This window comes from Macrotis lagotis, chromosome 1 (assembly GCF_037893015.1).
Source record: "Macrotis lagotis isolate mMagLag1 chromosome 1, bilby.v1.9.chrom.fasta, whole genome shotgun sequence".
Taxonomy (NCBI): Eukaryota; Metazoa; Chordata; class Mammalia; order Peramelemorphia; family Peramelidae; genus Macrotis; species Macrotis lagotis.
In genome coordinates, this window is record NC_133658.1 from 498,565,729 (window position 1) to 498,590,502 (window position 24,774).

General features: G+C 35.5%; 1 protein-coding gene across 2 annotated transcripts in view; it reads left to right on the forward strand.

Moving 5' to 3' along the window:
- HLCS (holocarboxylase synthetase) overlaps positions 1-24,774 on the forward strand; it is a 216,546-nt gene that overhangs the window by 24,041 nt on the left and 167,731 nt on the right. For both annotated transcript variants that reach the window (XM_074213936.1, XM_074213937.1), the window contains 3 exons: positions 8,045-8,207; positions 10,119-11,056; positions 15,959-16,138. In XM_074213936.1, the coding sequence (XP_074070037.1) occupies positions 8,045-8,207; positions 10,119-11,056; positions 15,959-16,138 (1,281 nt within the window). The remainder of the gene's footprint in view (positions 1-8,044; positions 8,208-10,118; positions 11,057-15,958; positions 16,139-24,774) is intronic.

Consider the following 24,774-nt stretch of genomic DNA (forward strand, 5'->3'; position numbering starts at 1 on the left):
TCTTGAGCATTCTGGATAACTACTATTTAGCTGTACAACTTTGAAATTAAAAATGGGTTAGTTTGATGTGATGAAAATGACTTTCCTGGGGTGGCTAGAGCACTGGTCCTGGAGTCAGGAGTACCTGAATTCAAATCTTACCTCAGTCACTTAATAATTACCTAGCCATGTGGCCTTGGGATAGCCACTTAACGCCATTGCTTTGCAAAAACCTAAAAAAATATCTGAAAATGACTTTCCTCTTTGTAATCTTTTGTGGTGGGTAGAGTAGGAATGCATTTTTTATACTTCTGAATCTCTTTAGTGTAGTAGTATTACATAACTAGTGCAGCTCTTTTTTTGCAAACTACCTTAGTGATATCAATCTCTATGCCAAGTCCCCTTCCAATCAAAGCTGCTGAGGTGATTTTTCTTTTTTAATTTTTTTAAAAGTTTTTTTTTCTAATTGCATTGTATGGTTAATTTTCTACATTCATTTTTATTATTTCTTTTTTTCCAATTGCAAGCAAAGGTATATTTGACCTTCATCTTTTTGTAAGCTTTTGAATTCCATATTTTTCTCTCACCTTCCTTTTCCTCCCTCCCTATGGGAGTGATCAATCTTATATAGGTTGTATATGTAAAATTGTGTTTAACATATTTTCATATTAGTCATTATAAAAGAGGAATTAGAACCAAGGGGGAAAAATCACAAGAAAGTAAAAAACCATAAAAAAAATTTTAAAAAGTGAATATGGTATGTTTTTCTCAGCATTCAGATTCTATAGATTTTCCCTCTGGATGTCCATGGTCCAAGCCTCTCAGGATTGACCTTGATCATTGAACTGCTGAGAAGAACTGCATCTATCATAATTGAGCATCTCTCAGTGTTGGTGTTAATGAGTATGGTGTTATCCTGGTTCTGCTCACTTTACTCAACATCAGTTTATGCAAGTCTTTCCAGGCTTTTCTAAAATCTAATCACTCATGATTTCTTACAGAACAATAGTTCTCCATCACATTCAAATATCATAACTTGGGGGTAGCTAGGTGATATAGTGGGTAGAGCATCGGCCCTGGAGTCAGGAGGATCTGAGTTCATCCAGTATCAGTCACTTAATAATTACCTAGACCTTGGGCTAGCCACTTACCCCCAATACCTTGCCAAAAAAAAACCCCAACCAAAAAAAAGCATAACTTGTGCAACCATTTCCCAATTGATGAGCATTCCCTTAATTTCTAATTCTTTGCCACTACAAAAAGAACTACTATAAATGTTTTTGTATATGTGGGTCTTTCCCTCTTTTCTTATGATTTCTCTTTAGTATTTAGGCCTAATAGTGGTATTGCTGAATCAAAGAATAGGGACAATTTCATTGCCCTTTGGGAATAGTTCCAAATCCAGAATGATTGGATGAGTTAGTGTTCCAGTTTTCCCTCAACACTGATTATCTTCCTTTATTTGTCATTTAGCCATTGTTATAGATATGAGGTAGCACCTTAAAAGTTGTTTTAATTTGGATTTTTCTAATCAGTACTGATTTGGAACATATTTTCATATGACTATAGATAGCTTTAATTTATTATCTGAAAATTGCCTATTTATATCCTTTGATCATTTATCAATAAGGGTATAACTTGTATCCTTATAAATTTAACTCGATTCTCTTTCAGTTTTACTAATGAGACCTTTCAGAATTGTCTGGTACTGCTAAGAAATAGAGAAGAGGATCAGTGGAATAGTTTAGGTATAAAAGACACAATAGTAAATGAGTATAATAATCTATTATTTTTTTAAATTTTATTTTTTAATTCTCATTTTGTACAAATGTTTTTTTACATTAATAAAATATTCTTGTTTAAGAGTAAACAAAATACCCCTCCCCCCATGAATATAGACTTGCTTGGGCGATAAAGTAAAGGGGAGAGAAAAAAAATTAAAATTAATAAAAGAATAATAGTAATAATTGTAGGTATGGCCAGGTGGCACAATGGACGAAGCACCAGCCCTGGAGCCACGAGCACCCTAGCCCACATCCAGCCTTGTAAGCCCAACAATCACCCAGCCCTGTGACATGCAAGCCACCCGATCCCCACTGCCCTGCAAAAACCTAAAAGAAGGGGTGGCTAGGTGGCACAGTGGATAAAGCACCAGCCCTGGAGTCAGGAGTACCTGGGTTCAAATCCAGTCTGAGACACTTAATAATTACCTAGCTGTGTGGCCTTGGGCAAGCCACTTAACCCTGTTTGCCTTGCAAAAACCTAAAAAAAAAAAAAAGACCAAAAAACCTAAAAGAAGAAAAAAAAAGACCCAAAATAAAATAAAATAGTAATAATAGTAGGGGTGGCTGGGTGGCAGACAGAGCATTGGCCCTTGAGTCAGGAGCACCCGGGTCCATATCCGGCCCCAGACACCCAAAGATCACCCTGCTATGTGGCCCCAGGCAGGCCACCCAGCCCCATTTGCCCTGCACCCTCCCCCAAATAATAATAATAAAAAAATGTGCTTCAGTCTTTGTTCCAACACCAACAACTCTGTCATGAGTGGATCACATTCTTTATGATAAGTCCATCACAAAAGTTACTTCCATATTTTTCCAATGTTGCCATTGCTGATCGCAACTCCCTCCTTTCTTATTTCTCCACTACCATGTACTCTATTTTCTCTCTCCTTTCACTCTGACTCTGCTGTAGGGTCGCTGAGTGGCGCAGCAGACAGATCCCTGGTCCTGGGGCCAAGAAGCCCTGAGCCCCCATACCACCCCTTAGGCCCAGCATCCACCTGGCCCTATGGTCCTAGACAGGCCTTCCAATCCCAGCCCCTTGCAAGAAGTAAAAAAGAAAATGTGTTATATCTGACCACTCTCCCCCCATGGTCCATCCTCTCCTTTATTCACATCCCCACCCCTTCCCCCTGCTCCCCCCTCCTTCTTACTCCAGATGCCTATACCCCATTGAGTATATATGCTGTTTCCTCTCCTAGCCACCTCTGATGAGAGCAAAGGTTCCCTCATTCCCCCTTGCCCCCCCCTTCCATATCATTGCAATAATAACTCATTGTAATAATTTTAAAGAATCTTATTATATGAAATATCTTGGCCTATTCCCCCTCTCCTTTTTCTTTCTCCCATTACATTTCCCTTTTTTTCTATTGACTCCATTTTTACACCATATTTTATCTTCGAATTCAGCTTTCTCCTGTGCTTCAACTATAAAAGCTCCCTCTACCTGCTCTATTAACTGAGAAGGTTCATATGAGTATTATCAGTGTCATTTTTCTATGCAGGAATACATGCAGTTCATCATCATTAATTCCCTCATATTTCCCCCCTCTCCTCCAATCTCCATGCTTCACCTGAGTCCTGTATCTGAAGATCAAGCCTTCTGTTCAGCTCTGGCCATTCCAAAAGGAACATTTAAAATTCCCCTGGTTCATTGAAAGTCCATCTTTTTCCCTGGAAGAGGACATTCAGCCTTGCTGGGTAGTTCATTCTTGGCTGCATTCTAAGCTCTTTTGCCTTCCAGTATATTATATTCCAAGCCCTACGAGCTTCCAATATAGTTGCTGCTAAGTCCTGTGTGATCCTGACTGCAGCTCCACGATATTTGAACTGTGTCCTTCTGGCTGCTTGTAATATTTTCTCTTTGACTTGGGAGTTCTGGAACTTGGCTATAATATTGCTAGGGGTTGGTTTTTTGGGATCTCTTTCTCGGGGTGGGGGGATCGTTAGATTCTCTCCATTTCTATTTTGCCCTCTGCTTCTAGAATATCAGGGCAATTTTCCTGTAGTAATTCTTTGAAAATGATGTCAAGGCTCTTTTCCTGATCATGACTTTCAGGTATTCCAATCATTTTCAAATTATCTTTCCGAAGTCTGTTTTCCATATCAGTTGTTTTTTCAGTGAGCTATTTCACATTTTCTTCTAATTTTTCATTTTTTTGGTTTTGAAGTATTGATTCCTGATTTCTGTTAAATTCATCAATCTCCCTGAATTCTATTCTTTGTCTGAAGGATTTGTTCTCCTCAGAGAGTTTTCTTATCTCTTTTTTCCATCTGGCCAATTTTGCTTTTTAAGGCATTCTTCTCCTCAATAACTTTTTGAACTGATTTATCCATTTGATCTAAGCTGGTTTTTAGCATGGTATTTTCTTCAGCATTATTTTGGATTTCCTTTACTAAACTGCTGACTTTATTTTCATGTTTTTCCTGCATCTCTCTCCTTTCTTTTCCCAGTTTTTCTTCCAACTCCTTCATTTGATTTTCAAAGTCTTTTTTGAGCTCTGTCATAGCCTGAACCCAATTTCTGTTTTGCTTGGATCTTTAGATGCAGGAGCTTGTGCTTCCTCATCTTCAGACTGAGTGTTTTGATTCTTCTTGGGCTCATGAGCAAAATATTTCTCAATAGTCTTCCTTTTATTTTTCTGCTTGTTCATTTTTCCAGCCTGGGCCTGGTTTGGGGTGCTTCCTGAGCTTTTGGGACACTCCCACAAGGGTCTCAGTGTGTGCGACTCTGTCCTCCCTCCTGGTCTGTGAATGACCATTAGCGCCCCCCTCTGCCACGGGGCTGAGGTGGGGGGGCCCCTGCTGTTCTATGGGGGGGGGCCTAGACTGCTACCAGGATCTGAATGTGGTCAGAGCCCCAGAGTCCTGTTACAGGGGCAGAGGACAGAGCTCTGCAGTGTCTCTTCACTCCCCTCCCTCAGCTCAATGGGCTCATGCCCTGGGGGCTCCTGCTTACCGGCTGGCCTGCTTCTGTTTCCTGCATCAGGGCTGGGGAAAGACCATGCTGCTTGCTGTGTGCCCTGAGGGCTGGACTTCACATGCTCGCTCCCCCACTTTGTGCCGGTGCTCCCAGGGGTGCAGCTCAGGAGACTCCACTGCTGCTGTGAGCGAGGCTCCCAGCACCCTGGGGCTGCCTCCGGGAGGCTGATGTTCTTTCGCTCTGGGGGGCCGCCCCATCAACCCCGACCCCGACCCCGGGGAGCAGAGCCTTTCTGCTCTTTTCCAGGTTACCTTGAGTAGGAGAACTACCTCACTGGTTCCATTTGTGTTTTCTGTCTCTTGAAAGTTTAGTGGGAGTCCTTAGTTTCACATTTTATCAGAGAGCGCCTAAGACTTGATCCCTTCTTGTCACCATCTTCAATAATCTATTGTTTGATAAACCTAGAGACTCCACTTTCTGGGATAAAAACATTATTTGCCAAATTCCTGGGAAAACTGGAAATTAATATGGCAAAAACTAGGTATAGGCCAACATTTCCCACCCTGTATTAAGTTAAGGTAGAGATGGGTTATAGGATTTAGACATAAATGGTTATACCATAAATAAGCCAGTTAGGAGAACAAGGAATAGTTTATATGTCAGATTTATGGATAGGGACAACTTTATGACCAAAGAAAATCTAGAGAATATTTTAATTGCAAAATGGAAAATTTCAACTACAGTAAATTAAAAAAGTTTTTGCACAAATAAAACAGATGCTATCAAGATGAGAAAGAATGCAAAGTGGGAAATTATTTTCACAGCTAGTAATTGATAAAGAACTCATTCCCAAAATATAAGAGAATTGAATCAAATTTATAAGAATACAACTCAAGTTTGATAAATGATAAAAGGATATGAACATTCATTTTTGTAAGATTTTGAGTTTTACATTTTTCTCCCTTCCTCCTTTTCCCACCCCCCTCCCCTTGACAGTGAATAATTGGTATGGGTTATATATATATATATATGCATTCATATTTAAACATATTTCCAAATTAGTCATGTTGTAAAAGAAGAAGCAGAACAAAAGGGAAAAAAACCAAAGTGATTTTCCTAAAACATTAGTCTGACCACATAACTCTCTTCTTTCTCCCTTCCTCTCCCCTACTTCTCTCAGTTGTACCTCTTCATTATGCTAATTTAGCTCCCTTCAGGATCAATAATGGTACCAACCTCAAAAATGCTTTACTAATGCAGTTAGAATTTTTTTTTTTTTAGTTTTTGCAAGGCAATGAGGTTAAGTGATTTGTCCAAGGTCACACAGCTAGCTAATTATTAAGTGTCTGAGATTGGAATTGAACTCAGGTTCTCCTGACTCCAGGGTTGGTGCTCTATCCACTGAGCCAGCTAACTGCCCCCTACTAATGCACTGTTGATGGAAAGTGAATTGATCCATCCTTTCTGGAGAGTAATTTGGAATTATGCCCAAAGGACAATAAAACTGTGCATACTCTTTGATCCAGTAATACCACTACTAGATCTCTATCTCAAAGAGATCATGAAAAAAGGGTAAAAAAACCTTGCACATATACAAAAATATTCATACCAGCTCTTTTTGTGGTGGCAAAGAATTGGAAAATGAGGGGATGTCCATGCATTGGGAATTCAGCTGAACAAATTGTGGAAAATGAATGTGGTAGAACACTATTTTTCCTAAAGGAAAAGCTTGGGAAGACTTAAATGCAGAACAAAATGAACAGAACCAGAAGAATTATAGGCATTAACAGTAACATCAGATATTGATCAACTGTCATGGACTTGTTCATTTCTGCAGTACAATATTCAAAGATATTCCTAAAAGACTCTTGAAAGAAAATTTCATACATATCCAGAGAAGGAACTATAAAGTTTAAATGCAGACCAAAGCTTGTTATCTTCAAATTTTTAAAAGTTGTCTTATATAATATAATTTTTGTAATAGTTTTTTATTCTTCCATTTGGATTTGATTCTTTCACAACATGATTAATATAGATCTATATTTCATAGTTACACAGGATATATTAGATTATTTTCTGTCAGGGGAGGGGAAAGGGGAAAAAATGTAAAACCCAAAACTGTGTTAAAAAAGATTGTTGAAAACTCCCAGTACATGTAGTTGGAAAAACAAATAAATAAAAATATATTTAGTGCTTTAAAGTTTGCAAAGCTCTTTACACATACTATTTTATTTAATTCTCACAATTCTGAGAGGTAGGTATTATTACTATCCCCATTTTACAAATGAGGAAACTTGAGGCAGACAGTTAAAAAAAAGTAAAAGCAAAAGGTAAAAACTAATGAAGTTATTTAACTTTTTATATGAAAAGTATGGGGAAGGGGCATGCCTTTTTTGTTTTTAAAAAAAGAATTGCTGCTATAGTAAGATACTGTCTTTTAACAGTTATTTTGGTTATCATAAGCTTCTATGTTCTTCTGTCTAGGAGGAATGCAGCTGATAAGTGACATGTTTGTGTGTGTGTGTGTGTGTGTGTGTGTGTGTGTGTGTGTGTATTTATATTTTTATATATTTCCTCTTGCAGAGGGGTATTTGTATCGTAAAAGAGGAAAATACAATGCATAACTCAAAGGAATACTTGTCTAAGTGTTAAGTTGTAGACGCTAAAGTAACTGAATTTGAAATAATATCTTAGGAAGATCTTAATGGGGTTCTTAACTCCTGCTTATGTCAATAATTACAATCTTCTTCTGGGTTTTAAGGCTCACTCTGTATTTAGTGATAATATATTTGAACACATGAAATCTGCATATAATCTCTAATCATTTTATTTCATCATCTAAATTTTTCCCCAAAGTTTTTTCTCATATCTCTGAACAATTAGTATTTGAATTTAATTTTTTTCTAATTTTCCCACTCATATTTGTGGGAATGTGACTTTCTTGTAACATAGCAAGAGGCAGAACCTAGTAAGGAAATGGACCTACTTTGGAGAATCTGTACATAATGCAGTTAGTACTGAGTATTTGAAATATGATTATATACTTCACTACAGTTTTTTTTTATTACTACTAAGTAGCAATTATTCAGTTCTTCCAGTATCTCAAGGTTTCTTTCTTTGGAATAAAAAGATTACACTTTTTGATTTATTTGTAAGGTATGCTTTTAAGTAAAAATGAGAACTTTCATAATGAAATAATTTCTGTATTTGAGAGAGCTAAGCTATAATAATTAATTCATTTAGGTTAAATGGAGTTTCTGCAGTCAATATATTCCTCATAAGTATTATGGGAAAGAAATTTTTTCCATTAAAATTGTCTACATTAACCTCTTGCCTTTTATTTCTTCTCATCTCCCTTTAGATTGTAAAGTGGTCAGATTGTTGTTTGCCATTAGCCTGCAGACCCGGAGAGCCATATAAACTATTTGCTGAAGCAAGTATAGATAATTTCAGCAAGTTGGGCATTGCATTCATGGAAAACAGGCTCCAAATGGATAATGGGATGGTACCACAAAAGATTGTCTGTAAGTATCTTCATGAATGGATTCCAATAGTAATCTGTAATAAGTTATTATTTTAGCAAAAATTCAAGGCCCATGAGTATTTCCAATCTAATTCAAAATATTGTAAGCATTGAGAAAAACTCAAAACAAAACATTTAACAGTGGTATGTGATGCTTTAATCATATAGTATTTTATTGCTCTGTCACCTCTTGACAACTAGAATCCCGAGCCCCATTTATGATTCAGCTCAAAGTGCCACTTCATGTGGGAGGCCTTACCTTCTAATTCTTGCATGTACTCATTCATATATATCTATATCTATATATCTATATCTATATCTATATCTATATCTATATCTATATCTATATCTATATCTATATCTATATCTTCTCTCTCTTAGAATCTAACCTTCTCAGGGATGTTTTTGCTTTTTTACTTTCTATCCCCAGTGGGCTTAGTACATAGTAACAGCTTAATAAAACTTATAGATTGATTCATTTATTATGCTTAACTGAAGAGCTTATAGAATACTCTTAAAAAGGACTTCCTGTTACTGTCTTTTCTAAGGTGCAGTCTAAATTCAGAAGACAGGTTATTTTTACTGTCACAGAATACTTTTCACTTTAAACCATTTCTTAACTACATTGTACTTCTTTTTTTGTTTGTTTTTGTTTTTGTAAGGCAATGGGGTTAAATGACTTGTCCAAGGTCACACAGCTAGGCAATTATTAAGGATCTGAGGCTGGATTTTACCTCAGGTCCTGACTCCAGGGCCGGTGTCTATTCACTGTGCCATTTAACTGCCCCTTCTACTTCTTACTTCCTAAGTTTGATGATGTTCTAACAGTTGCTAGCATTTCTAAGATTAGTAGCTTGCAATTTTAGTTTTTTGATATTTTCTTTCAATGTTGTATTTAAAATGCTTCCATAAAAAGTTTTTTTTAATCCAGAAATCTTTATTTAATTGAGGGTAATCTGAAAATGTTTCTTCTATAATTTAGAAGTTTATAGTCCTAGTGAATTTGGTATTTGCAAACAAGTATCTGTCATATGAATGTCCTTGAATTTGTGTAAATTGCTTTGCTTCTTAATTTGGGGTGTATAAATTTTAAATTCAAGTTGCTCAACAAATATTAAAATATTCCTAAAAAAGAATTGGGCTTATAGGACAATAGATTTGTAGCTGAAGGAATTTCAGAGGTTATCCTAGTCTACCTCTCTTGACAATAAAAATGAATGATCAGACATACAAAATGTGTAAATGCTCATCTAAAATCCTTTACATTTATTAAGTTAGAATCAAATGAACTGATAACCACCAACAAATAAAAAAAGGGTTTTTTTCTGTGTTTTATTCCAGGTTGCTAGCTTTTCATTTGATCTCTCTTGTTTCCTCCTTTCTTATTTTCTTCTTTACTTGTACTTGTAGTCAATGTTTATAATTGTGGTTATGCTAGTTTGGTTTTGAATCAATTTGTGTAGGTTTTTGGGGTATGATTTATATAAGAAGTTATAAATTTATGTGATTTATATGAGAAAATGTGGATATTTGCCAGTTAATCTTTGTGGGAAGTTCCTTGGATATGTTATGTGGTTGAAAAGGAGTTATAAGTAAATGAAGAAGTGGAATGCCTGACTTGGGTTATATTTCTTTTGCATGAAAAAGGGATTTTGGTATAAAATCTGAGTAGTTAGAGTGAAAAACTTAGATCATATTTATTGAATGTGTTGCTTCTAACTTTATAAAGTCCATATTTGTTCTTCCTTTAAACAAAGATGGCATGTAATGTTGTTTGCAATCTCTTTTGTCTTGTTTTGCTTATAGTATAATGTGGGAGATTCTCTTTGGAATACAATGGGGATTTTTAAGATGTGCTGAAAAGAATATTGTCAGTAAAAATAAAAGCAATTCTCTTCTCCTCATGCCCTAGCGGTACATCTTCAGGACTCAATGGTGAAACAACTACAGCAATTGAAATTATCTAAGGTCACAGGAGTGGAAGAATTAATTTCAGAAGCTTCACCTGAACAGGAAGGGATGAAGCATTTTGGCAGGAATGACCTAAAGGTTCAAGATGAGGACTATAATCAGAAGAAAGGCAGTGCTTCTCAGGAGGAAACCACCCAACCATCAGAAAAAGGGGTTGATGTGGATGAGCACCATCACTTACATCTTTCAAGCTGCCATGAATGTCTGAAACTAGAGAGCAGCACCATTGAATCTGTCAGATTTGCATCTGTAGAAGATATTCCTGATCTTCCTTATGATTTCAATAGCAGCCTAGAGGACAATGTTGACACAAACTGCCATATTGGACAAGGGAAAAGAGTCAATGTTACTGGGAAGCCACCAAATATTTTACTCTTTGTGGGCTCTGACTCGCAGGAAGCACATCTAAGATTCCAGCATCTCCAGTCCCTTCTGGCTGACTGTGTTGACACTGATAGTTACACAGTCTACCACCTGAAGGAGAAGAAAGTGCTCAGTGACCCATGGCTGCAAAACTCTTTGTTGTTGATCATTGCCACAGAGGAGCCCATTTCTGAAGCACTTTGCCAACGGTTCATGGTGTACTTATCCCAAGGTGGAAAGGTTTTGGGGCTGTCTTCCTCCTTCACATTTGGTGGGCTGCAGCTGAGGAGCAAAGAGGAACTGAAGAAGACAATTCAGACATTGGTTTTTTCCAAGGCTGATGATGCCAATGAAATGAAACTGAATGTTCTGACCAGTGGCAACATTTATGAAGAAGGCACTGAGGAGATTCTCAGTACTGGAAAGTTCAAGGGTTACTTAGAAAACAAAGACAAGGACAGAATGATTGTTCACTTGCCTTTTGGAACAAATGGAGGAGAAGCTATTCTTTGTCAGGTATTAAAGACAGCCTGTGAGAAATTGAACTGTTTTTCTTTTTTTTTTTTTTATTAAAACTGAGAAAGTTTGCATTTTGAGAATCACTTTAACTCATTTAAAACTGAGGGATTTTTCTTGGCTTATCATTAGGTTTACTATAGACTTCTTTTTATGTTGTGCATACATCTTCAATTACCCAAATCCTTTCAGTGAGGGAGGTATTTGAAAAAACGTTCTTGTTAATTGTGAGGAAAATGAGGAATGAGGAAAATGAGGAAACCCTTTTTATATTAAGATTTGTTATAGAAAACATTTCTAAAATAGTTTAGTCTACTTTCCTGAATTAGAAAGAGAAGCCTATGATTGATCCTTTCTTCGATTTAGTATTTTGCAATGCCTCAGGCTTATTATTCTGAATATAAGTGATTATCATCATCTTAAGGTTTTGAGAATTGGGCTGATTGAATTTTTTTTTAGAAAGATTTTATTTATTTTGAGTTTTATAATTTCTCCCCTAGTTTTGCTTCCCTTCCCTCACCTCCACAGAAGGCAGTTTGTTAGTCTTTACATTGTGTTTCCAGGGTATACATTGATCTAAGTTGAATGTGATGAGAGAGAAATCATATCTTTAAGGAAGAAAAATAAAGTATAAGAGATAGCAAAATTACATAATAAGATAGCAGGTTTTTTTCCTAAGTTAAAGGTAATAGTCTTTGGTCTTTGTTTAAACTCCATAATTCTTCTCTGGATACAAATGGTATTCTCCATTGCAGACAGTCCCAAATTGTCCTTGGTTGTTGCAATAATGGAATGAGCAAGTACATCAAGGTTGATCATCACCCCCCCATGTTGCTGTTAGGGTATACAAAGTTCTTCTGGTTCTGCTCATCTCACTCAGCATCAGTTCATGTAAATCCTTCCAGGCTTCACTGAATTCTCATCCCTCCTGGTTTCTAATAGAACAATAGTATTCCATGTCTTACATATACCACAGTTTGCTAAGCCATTCCCCAATTGAAGGACATTTACTTAATTTCCAATTCTTGGCCACCACAAACAGGGCTTGCTATCAGTATTTTTGTACAAGTGTTGTTTTTAACCCTTTTTCATCCTCATCTCTTCAGGGTATAGACCCAGTAGTAGTACTGCTTGATCAAAGGGTATGCACATTTTTGTTGCCCTTTGGGCACAATTCCAAACTGTTCTCCAGAAAGGTTGTATGAGTTCACAGCTCCACCATCAATATATTAGTGCACCAGATTTCCTACATCCCTTCTAACATTATTTATTGTCCTTTCTGGTTGTATTGGCCTGTCTTGAGAGGTGTGAGGTGGTACCTCAGAGATGCTTTAATTTGCATTTCTCTAATAAGTAATTATTTAGAGTAATTTTTCATATGACTATGGATCACTTTGATTTCCTCATCTGTAAATTGCCTTTGTATATCCTTTTACCATTTGTCAATTGGGGAATGGCTTTTTTTTTTTATTAAATTTAACTCAGGTCTCTGTATATTTTAGAAATGAGTCCTTTGTCAGAAATACTGGTTGTAAAAATTGTTTCCCAATTTACTACATTTCTTTTGATCTTGGTTACAGTGGTTTTGTCTGTGCAAAAGTTCTTTAATTTAATGTAATCAAAATTATCTAGTTTGGTTTTTTTTAGAAAGATTTTATTTATTTTGAGTTTTACAGTTTTTTTCCCCCAATCTTGCTTCCCTCCTCCTCCTCCCACAGAAGGCAGTTTGCTAGTCTTTACATCATTCCCATAATATGAATTGATCTAAGTTGAATGTGATGAGAGAAATCATATCCTTAAGGAAGAAACATATAGTATGAGATACAGCAGAATTACATAATAAGACAACTTTTTTTAAAAATTAAAGGTAATAGTCCTTGGTCTTTGTTCAAACTCCACAATTCCTTCTCAGGATACAGATGACATTGTCCATCACAGACACCCCAAAATTGTGATTGTTGCCCTGTTGGTATGAGCACGTCCATTAATTAAGGTTGATCATCACTCCCATGTGACTTATGGTTTACAGTGTTCTTCTGTTTCTGCTCATCTTGCTCAGCATCATTTCATGCAAATTCTTCCAGGTTTCCTTGAATTCCCATCCCTCCTGGGTTCTAATAGAACAATAGTGTTCCATCACATCCATATACCACAGTTTGTGAAACCATTCCCTAGTTGATGGACAGTCCCTCAGTTTCCATTTCTTTGCCACCACAAATAGCTGCTATGAACATTTTTGTACTGGTGATGTTTTTACCCTTTTTCATAATCTCTTCAGGGTATTGACCCAGTAGTGGTATTGCTGGATCAAAGGGCATGCATATTTTTGTTGCCCTTTGGGCATAATTCCAAATTGCTTTCCAAAAAGGTTGTATGAGTTCACAGCTCCACCAACAATGTATTAGTGTCCCAGATTTCCCACATCCCTTCCAACATTGATCATTGTCCTTTCTGGTTATATTGACCAGTCTGAGAGGTGTGAGGTGGTACCTCGGAGATGTTTTAATTTGCATTTCTCTAATAATTAGTGATTTAGAGCATTTTTTCACATGTGCTTTTACAGTCTTTGGGAGTTAGAAGGACCTTAGTGACCATTTTGTCTAGTACAAATGCAAAAAGAATTCCTATTATAGCTATCCAACAGTGATCGTCAACATCCATATATTTTTCCATAGCTGGGGAATCCACCATCTCTTAAGACAATCTCTAATTGTCAGTAAGTTTTTCATATCATCCACCTGAAATTTGTCTCTTTGCATCTTTTACTTATTGCTCTCGATTTGGCTGTCTGAGACCAAATTGAACAAGTCATTCTAATTTGAAGACAGTCAAATATTCCCAGTTTCTTCAGCTTATCTCAAGTCAATTAAATATGTTCTGTGTTTGAACAATAAACACTAAGGAGACAGTCTCTCCTCTCAAGGAGCACATCTATTGGGTAGAGAAAACACGCAAAAAACTGCACAAACCAGATATAAATGGGACAGATACTCTCAGAGAGAAGGTACCAAGATTATGGAGGAACAGGAAAAATCCTTATAATCATTGGCTCAAACCCCTTCACCTGGTTGCCCTTCTTTGGACAATCCTCAAGCTTAATAATGTCTTGTTGTATAGGGTGCCCCCTTGAACACAGTACTCCAAATTCACAAGGGCACAGTACAGTGGGACTATCAATTCCCTATTCCTGGAAGCTCTGACTCTTAATGATGCTCTGAATTGTATTCATTTTTTTTTTTTGCCTATCACATCAAGCTACTGACTTAAAAACTCCCATGATCTTATTTTCAAAATAATTTCTATCTTTCTATTCATCCATCATCGTTGTTCCTGTAAAGTTGATATTTTTATATATCCAAGTGCAAGGCTTTATATTTATCTCTATTTTGTTTCATCTTCCTAAACTCATCCTAATATTTTAGCATAGCAGGCTCCTTTTGGATCCTGCATCTGTCTTCCATTATGAGTTTTGTGTCAAATTGGAGAACAGACTATAGTTCTTCCTTTGAGTCATTGGTAACAGTGTTAAACTGCCTGCTTCAAAAATTATGTTCTCCTCTCCCTTTTTCCTATATATGCAGAAATAATTCATACATACACTCTTCTGTTCCCCTAAGTTCTATGCTAAAACCTTACTGAGGTAGAGAAATTGCTAGGCTACACTAGAAATGCTGTGAATATTTTGTATGTCAAACTTCAACTGGGTTAATCCCAACTTTCAGCATCATTCACACTTAGAACTTTCAGACCAAGGTATATTCATGGTTTGTAATTGTCAGACTGTAAGGTAATGAAGTAGTACTGAGATCAAATTTAGCCACGGTATTTTCCAGCTCATGACTACTGGGAAAGTTACATAACCTTGTTCTTCCTTGATTTTCTTATCTGTCACCTCTAAAGTAAGGTTGTGAGAATAAAGTAATACTTATAAAATGCTTAGCCATCCTTAAAATTGGTATAGAAACGCTAGCAGTCATCATCATCATCATCATTATTGTTACAAAAATACTTGGGTCCAGAGATGATATATTTCACCTTGTTCTTCAGTAATTTTCTGAAACTATCTGGCTCAGAGCTTTATAAATTCTTCAAATATCACTGACTCCTGGAAAATTAAATTGTGAAGGAGGTTCTTTTTAGTTCTCAATCAACAGTTTTCTTGAGCTCTCTGTACTGCTATATCATTCTTCTTTTCTCCCCCTAATTATCAACTCCCACTCCCACAAACAAAACCTTTTCTCTGTTATGATAAATCTGAATGTATAATCTTCCCAAAGGGATTTGTATTTTAATAGTGCAAAAGAGTTATAAGATAAAGAAATAGTCCAAAGTAAAAATATTTCATCTTCCAGGAGGAACTATTCTGGGGAAGTTTGTACCCAGAAATAGTGCCATGCTTACTCATTAGGGTAACCCTATGAATTGTTCTGTATACTAGTTAAATGTATTCAAAAACTACTTACAATTTTTTAGTTGAGAGAGAGTGCAGTATTGTTTATGGCAACATGATTTACTATCTTCTAGGTTTAGGTAAGTTACTTAATCTTGGTTTCCAATTTAGGAAGTAAGAAGCTTTCTGATTTTTAGTACATTTGTTGACATATGTAGAGAGATAATTTTCTCAGTTCTCAAAAATTCAAAATCTTTATTGTGGCAATGTTATAAAAATCTCTCAGACACTTTTCTGGCCTAGAAGAAGAATAAGATTGTATATTGTTTTAATAAGACTTTGATTTTCTTTTAAATTAGATCATCACTGAAATGACATGTAAATTTCATTATCTCAGGCTCTAAATTTTGGCATTATTCATCATTAGATAAGTATTTTTATTTTTTGTCTAACATCTGAGTGTTTATCACGTAGCATAAATAAACATTCTAGTTCTCTATTCCTTTTTTTAGGTGCACTTAGAATTGTCTCCCAGCATTTTAATCCAAACTGAAAATGCCTTTAATTTGTTGAAATCAAGCAATTTCAATAGATATGAAGTCCTTAAGGAGATCCTGACTGTCCTTGGCATAAGTTGTGGATTAAAGAAAATCCCTCCCCTGACTCCTCTTTACTTGTTCACAGCTGAGGAGGTGAGTACATTTAGAAAACTTGTGGTAACTGAACTTAATATAATAAATTCTAAGGGAAGGTTATGCTTTCTTTTCTCTTTATCAGTTTTAGTTATTTTTTGTCTTTATCAACTTTAAATGATTGATCTATCTATCTATCTGCATATCTATCTAGATGTACACACCTATGTTTATACATTTCTTTGTTCCATTCCATATGAAGCATTTCACCAGAATTTCATCTTTAAAATGATATTTATACATGTAATGAACATACATGTATATAACATATACCTATTTCTATATGTGCAATTTGAGTGTATCTTTCTTGTACACTTATGTACTGTATTGTATATGTGTATATGTGTCTATATATATAATTTTATGAGAAGGAATTTTATTTCATCTCTAAATTATTTTCTTTTACTTTACATAGAAAATCTAACATGTCAAAAATAATTCTTGAGATTTTAGGTTAACTCTTTGGTCACCTCTTTTGACTTCAAATATGTTAACTTGGGAAACCAATTTGTTACTTTTGAATTTTAACTTTATTTTGGTCCTGTCTCTAAATCTCTTTTTTTAAGACATCAGAATTTTTGCTTTGTTCATTCTTCAGAAGTCTGCCACCTAGTGGCATGTGAAACCAAGGTGTTCTATTCTTTTGTCACACTGGATGGGTGAAGGAAATTCCCAAACAATTTAGCACTCTACCAGCAGTGTGTCTGTTCTTCCTTTCTCTCTGTGCTCTCCCCCATCCCTGATGGGGTCTGTACAATGCTAAATAAATGTTTGTGGATTTGTAGTTGTTTGCGATGGGCAGCCAGGTGGCACAGTGGATAGAGTGGAGTCAGATTCAAATGTGGTCTTAAGACACTAACTTGTGTGAGTGACCCTGGACAAGTTAACTTATTTCTTTTTGCCTCGGTTTCCTCATTTGTAAAATGAGCTGGAGAAGGAAATGGCAAACTGCTCCTGTATCTTTGTCAATAAAACCCCAGATCATAAAGTGTGGGGCACTTCTCAAATGACTGAACAGCAATTTGTTTGATCTAAATACTTTGTTCATTTTTGTCTGTAAAAAGATTGTATTTTGCATGAACTGATGCTGAATGAAGTGAGCAGAACCAGAAGAGCATTATACACACCAACAGCAACATTAGGTGATAAACAACTATGATGGACTTGTTCATTTCAGCAATATAATAATCATAGACAATTCTAAAAGATTTGTGATGGAAAATACCATCCATATCCAGAGTGGAAATTGTGGAGTTTAAATGCAGACCAGAGCTTACTATCTTCAGTTTTTTAAAAAAGTTGTCTTATGAATTTAAAAAAACAAGACTGGTCTTGGAGTCAAGATTTGATTAAAGATTAAAGTCCTGCAGCTGACAGATAGCATTCTTATGATCATAAATGAGTTAGCCACTTACCTACTTATTGCCCCACACAACTCTCCACCCTTGTTACCAAAGTTCATTATTTTCTACCTTTACAACAGTTCTTATATGTAAATTTTTCCTCTCAATTCACAGCTGCCCTCCTCTTACAGGCTCTCAGTTCCTCTTGCTTGGGCTCTTGCAATAACCTTTTGTTATTCTTCCTGTCTTAAGTCTTTCTCCTCTCCACTCAATTGTCAAAATGATCTGCCTAAAGTGAATGTCTGTCCAATGTCTTTCCTTTACTCAATAAACTCCAGTGGCTTCCTCTTTCCTCTAGAATCAAATATAAAGATTCTCTGTTAGGCATTTAAAACCTTTCATTCACAATGTGGTCTCTTATCTTTCTAGTCTTCTTGCACTTGATTCTTTTCCATGCATTTTATGCTTTAGCAACTCTGGTATTCTTGCTCTTACCCAACAGTGCAACTCCTGAATGTGTCTTTTCATTGTCTGCCCTTCCATACCTGAAATATTCTCCTTCCTCATTTTTGTCTGCTAGTTTTCCTGGTTTCATTTAAGGTTCAAATCAGATCTCACCTTCTCAAGAGGCCTTTCAATCTCTCTCACTTCTAGTACCTATCCTCTGAGATTACTTTTCATCTACTATATTATATCTGTCTTGTATGTGCGTAACTGTTTTCATGTTGTCCCTTGAGGACAAGGACTGTATTTTTGCTTTTATTTTTCTCCCCAATATTTTGTACAATTCCTCATACATATCAAGTTCTTGCTAAATACTGATTGAATGACAACTCTTAAGACTAAGGTACAGTTGAATTTGCTCCTTTGGTAAAAGAAGTTTTTATACTGGGAGTTCTCCACCCATTTTTATAGTGCTCCATAAAGTTATTTTGTCTAACAGGTTTATGAGAGAAATAGTGTAACTATTACTGCTCCTGTTTTTACAGGTTAGAAAACAGATTTGCTTAAAAATAGGAATAGATAAAATAATTACCTCTTAGGTTTTTGACTCTAAATTTTTTTCTTCTAAGTTACAGCTGTCTCTGAAATGACAGTGGCCTTTAAAATGAGTCATTGAGGATTGCAAGGTCACATAGCTAGGCAATTATTAAGTGTCTGAGGCCAAATTTGAACTCAGGTCCTCCTGACTCCAGGGCCAGTGCTTTATTCACTATGCCACCTAGCTGTCCTGTTTATATTTTTTAAAGAAAAATTCAGCTAAGAATAACTGACTCCTAAGCCAATGTAGACAAGTTTCTCCTTAATAAACAGTAAATTGCTGTCACATGTCTCTTGAAAATTTAATAATTAAAGCACTTTGTAAACTACAAAATACTATACAAATATCAACTTTTCACATTGTAGCAATAGAATAAATTTTGTTTTTTAGGTTTTTGCAAGGGATTAATGTTGCACTGGGGTTAAGTGGCTTGCCCAAGGCCACACAGCTGGGTAATTATTAAGTGTCTGAGGCTGGATTTGAACTCGGGTACTCCTTACTCCAGGGTCTGTGCTCTATCCACTGCACCACCTAGCTGCCCCCTAGAATAATTTTTTTGATACACATTTCTAAACTTTTGTTTTACTTTGAAGTGTGGGCAAAGTTTTCTCATTATGGTTGTGGCTTTTTGTTGCCCTTCAGTGTTTTATAATTTTTGTGTCTTCCTTCACATTTGTCTGCTAGGGGCAGAAAAAGACTTTAATTTATTGGTGATTGTTATTGATAATGATTGTGTTGGAACAGGAATGTGCTATCTTAGTTGTTAGGGCTTTAGTAGAATTTTAAAGGCTTGAGTTAATAGAAACTAGGAAAAGTAATTGATTGGTTATATGATAGTTGTAGAACTGATTATCATTTCTATTTTTGACTTCCATTTTTTGTTACAAACATATATATTTTTTTTAGTTTTTTGCAAGGCAATGGGGTTAAGTGGCTTGCTCAAGGCCACACAGCTAGGTAATTATTAAGTGTCTGAGACCAGATTTGAACCCAGGTACTTCTGACTCCAGGGCCAGTGCTTTATCCACTGCACCACCTAGCTGCCCCACAGATTTTTTTAAAAAGAATTATTGAATTTATTACTACTAAATCCTTTTAATTTGGTTTTTGTCTTTGAAGGGCAGGGTGTATATTGCTTATGCATCTTGAAAATGGTTGATAGAGCTTCAGGCTAATTACTTTGTCAGTATTTAAAAGTAACTTTGACTCTAAATAAACATGATAATAGAAGAAAATATAAGTTTAAAATTTTTTCTTTCAGAATATTACTTATGTTAATTTTGGTTTGCTTTTTTTCTGTTATAATGTGAAGATAGCTAATTAAAAATGTTCATGATAGTTGCCAGTTCAGGAAATATCCAAATATTCTTAGACTCTTTTTTCAGATTCTAACATGGAAACATTTCAGAGCTCTTCTCTTTTGGATTGAGTTTGTACATATCTGTAGAAAGCAATGGCAGGAGTCTGCAGAATTTTGCAGAAAGGTGGTGAAGTACAATGAAGTTTGGAAAACCTTAGTTTGAATCCAGTCTCAGATAAGGACACTCAATCACAATTTTCTCTTCTGTAAAATGAGAATAATAATAACTCCTACCTCCCAGTATTCTTGTGAGTATCAAATTATATAACAGACATAGAGCTGTATAACTACTAGTTGCTTTTATTACCTTTTGCTATCTTACCTTTAAGTCACACTGAAAAATTACAATACTTAAATAAATGAAGTAGAATCCCACACAGTGATGATCATCTCTTCATATAAGGAGGTTAGAAGACATCTTTGAATCCTGTGTCTGATACTTACTAGATAGTACTTAACCTTTATAAATCTCAGTTTCCTCATCTTTAAAATAAGGTATGTCTCTTATAGGGTTGTTCTGAGAAAGCACTACCTAAATTTTATCACTTAGTTGTTTTCATCATTGTCATTAATAGTATTATTTCATAGGATTGTTGTAAAAAAATTCATAAACGTTAAAGTGTTTAGTAGTAGTGAACTGTTATTTACATTAAAGTCTTAGAAACAGTGGATAATCTTGCTGCTGCTGGAATCATTAATAGTCTTTTGCCACAAGGTGTCATAGCTGAGCTAAATTGCTAACAAAGATGATGTTTTTTGGAATTGTGAAAATGGGAAAGAATATCTCTGAGAATAAAGACATCAGATGGGCATAGTTTGATTCAGTAATTTTCCATTTTGTTCATGTTACTATTTTTTAACATCCTTAAACGGGGACAATCATTTAACTATCATAATGAAGATTTATAAGTATGTTAGGAAATACAAAATAAGAAAATGTAAACAAGTTTTTTCATTGCATACAAGATATATAGTTGTTTTATTTTTACATTATAGTTCTTTATTTCTTGAATAGCACAAATGATTTGGGAGGTATTCATGTGTTATTTATATTGTCATAATATTGCCATGAAAGGGATTGAATATGTATTTATTTTAAAATTTATTTATTTTTCAATTACATGCGAAGATAGTTTTCAGCATTCATCCTTTTTGCAATCTTTTTTGAGTTCTATATTTTTCTACTACCCTCCCTTCTTCCTTGATTAAATATTTATTTTAAATCATCAAAAAGATATATTTCACAGTGTTCTAAAAGTTACTGAATTGAGACTGAATGTATCAGACACACTATGGCTCATTTAGTACCAACAGTAAATAACTTTTCTATGATATCTGTTAAGACTCCTTATAATTTTAATAATTTTTCAGTGGCATTTACTCTTACATTTCTTCTCTTACTAAGGGTTTTCTCATCTTGGTTGGAAACTGGGTGTGCCTGGTTCTTATAGAGCAGCTCTTATGTTTACAATCTCTAGATTAGAAATGGAACAATGACAAAAAATGATGGCAGGGTTTGTGACTCAACAAACTAGATAAAAATAACAAGCTTTAGGTTATATTCTGAAGTTTGCAAGTCAGTTTAGTTGTGGTATATGTTATATATGTAGGGAGTTTAATTATTATTTTGAATACTTTCATTTCTCAGGGAAGACTAGTTAAATGCTTAACTCTGTAAGCCATTTCAGAGGGACAGTTCTTTTAGGATTAGAGAATTATTAGGTAAGAGGTTAGTCTGTAAAGTCTAAAGAATAAACTTAGTTGTCCATCATTTGTTATGATGTACTATCTCTTACTGATGCTGATATGTTTGTCATTTTTGGAACTGAATTTTAGAAATGACAAGACTGAACAATTTTGTAAGTTTTGCTCTCTGCATTAGATATTCTACCTCTTCTCAATTTTCATTGCTAACGTCCTGGCCCAAAGTCTTATCAGTATCATCCTGAATTATTATAATAGTCTAAAATTTTAATTGGTTTTTTGTTTTTATATCATCTATATTTCCCAGTGTATGCTAGCCTTCTATGATTTTCATCCTTTAGACCACTGTCAAACTTACTTTATCTCTCCAGAAACTTTATAATCCTTTTTTTTTGAGGCAGTCTGAGTTAAGTGGCTAGTTCAGAGTCACTCAGCTAATAAATGTCTGAATCGTATTTGAACTCAGGTCCTCCTGACTCCATGCCCAGCACTCTACCCACTGTATCACCTAACTGCCCTACAGCCCAATTGTGAACTTTAATTGAACTGTAATCTCCTGTAGTGTTATGTCTTCTACCATATAAAATAAAACACAGAAACACACATAACACAGAGGAAAGGGGAAGAAAATAAAACATGCTGCTGCAGTTCCACAAATTTGTAACCAGAGTGTATTAATGTGATGGTGTGATAGCTCTCTAAAGATGACTTTCCAACTTTCCTTTTTGTCCAGGATAAATACTGTCTCTGGCATGTGTTATATTTTCCCTCCAATTCCAGGCTTCCAGGATGCTAACTGGTGAGGAAGCAAACTTTTATTTGCTACTTCCACTTTCAGATCTATATTTTAGGACTTGTAAGTACAATAATTAGTTGAGGGTAATAGGAATATGAGACTTGAATGTTTCTAAATTTACTCAATAATAATAATAATAATATTAATAATAATAATAGTAATAATGATGGAGCTTATGAAAATGGTATTAACCATGACTGTAAGTGCTGTAGGACCTTATAGGCCCAGGTGAACACATCCATGAAATTGGGAAAAGAGGGACAAAGAGAAGCAAATTGTCTCACCTGGCTTTGAGGACAAAAGCAAAAATCAAGAAACAATTAACATTAATAGATTGTTAATTGTCCATTGATACAAGAATGAGTCTTTCTGGGGAGCTTTGTCTTTTTAAATCATCTGGCTACAGCCAGGAGAATGGCACTGGGCTATTCTCTTGAGACAGACACTTCCTTCCTAAATTCAAATCCTGCCTGAGACAATGTTTGTCTTTTATTTTCGAAGAAGACCATGACATCAGGGAAGTGTTGCTATGACAAGCACATGAATTGGATTTGAGTGAGGGGTTGCTGTGCTAAGTCACCTGCCTCACTTTCTCCTCCAGAGCCATCTGGGTCCAGTGGCCAGACTGGAGATGGCTCTGGGTGCAAGGCAGTCAAGGTTAAGTGACTTGCCCAGGGTCACATAGCTAGTAAGTGGCAAGTGTCTGAGACTGGATTTGAACTCCTATCCTCCTAACTCCAAGACCAGTGCTCTATTCACTGTGCCATCTAGTTGCCTGAGACACTTATTAGCTGTGTGACTCTGGGCGAGTCACTGAATCCTGTAGTTTCTTCATCTGTAAAATGAGCTGGAGAAAGAAATGGCAAACCATTCCTAGTATCTTTGTCTCAAAATGGGATCACAAAGAATTGAACTTGACTGAAAAATGGTTAAGAATTCAACTGTAGTTCGCATTATATACAGTGCATTAGTTTAGACTTATTAGGTATTTTTCTCATATTGCCTTGATGAGTTAGATAGTACTTATCTTACAGATGAGGAAAGTAATGCTCAGAGACAAGTGACTATTCATAGAAATGGTGTTGTAAGGTCTGGAACCCAAGTCTTTTAGTGTTGTTTACGCTATTCTTTGTTGCCTTTTAATTTTCAATTCTTTCTCTTTTCCTTTTTTTTTCTCTTTTTCTCTTTTTTTCTCTCTCTCTTCCTTTCTCTCTTTGCGCTTTCTCCTTCTTTCTTGTCCTCACTCTTTCTTTTCTTTTCTTTTTTCCTGAAAAGGCAGGTTTCATAAGCACAAAGATTTTTCACTTTAGAGGGTAGATGACAAAACTTGGAGGAGTTGTGGGGTAGCTTTAGGTCAGGGGATGGCAATCTATAATGAACTTGCCAAAGATGGCAATGGAGCCAGTTGCTGTCATCATACCTCCCTCTCTCCCTTGGGAGTATCAGCTGTCAGTATCTCCTGTTCCCCTCCTGTCATACCAGATGTACAAGGGGATTAACTTTTCCAGATCACTCTTTTTTGCAAGATTGCTATCTATCCTTTTAGGTATCTGGGTCCCAAAATTTGAGATTTTTTTCCCCTTCTTTCTGCATAACTGTAGCATTTGGAATATGCTCTCTATTAAACTATAACATCAAGGATTTGGTGAACATGAGATTTTTCTAAAACTATAAAGCTTGATCTTCTTTCTGACATTCCTTTTGGTCTGTAGCTAATTATGAATACTCGACCTGAGTAATAGAAGTAAACTTGGCATTGGTTGAAATCTTGGGAGGTGTTCTCATGTTACTTCCCCATGGATCACAGATGTAGCTTTATAACAAGAAATGACAACTGTGTTATTAAACAAACTGGGTTAAAATGATAAAGGACATTTTATATTTTTTTAAAATTTTGAAAGCAAATGAATTGTGGGGTTTATAATTAAGGAAATGGAATACATAGATTATGAAATTTAAATATTTTAAGACCCAAAAATTAGGTTTTTGTTGTTGATATTTACCTTGTTATTTGATATTTCCTGACTTCTTAATCATTCCTTGAGTACCCTTGTATACAGAAGGAATACTGCAGTTTTTTTCAGGATGATAATTATAATGGAAAGACTTTTACCTAATCAATCCACTAATTTTACTTTTTACCTATCTAAATTCTTCTAAATAGATGACTTTTTTTTTAAGGCAGTGGGATTAAGAGACTTGCCCAAGGTCACACAGGTAGATAATTATTAAGTGTCTGAGGCCAGAGCTGACTCCACGGGCGGTGCTCTATCCACTATGACACATAACTGCCCTAGTCTGCTGTTGTTGATTGTCTGTGTGTGTGTGTGTGTGTGTGTGTGTAGCTGAAATTCAAAGTAGAGAGAGTATTTAAATCCATAGATTTTTCTG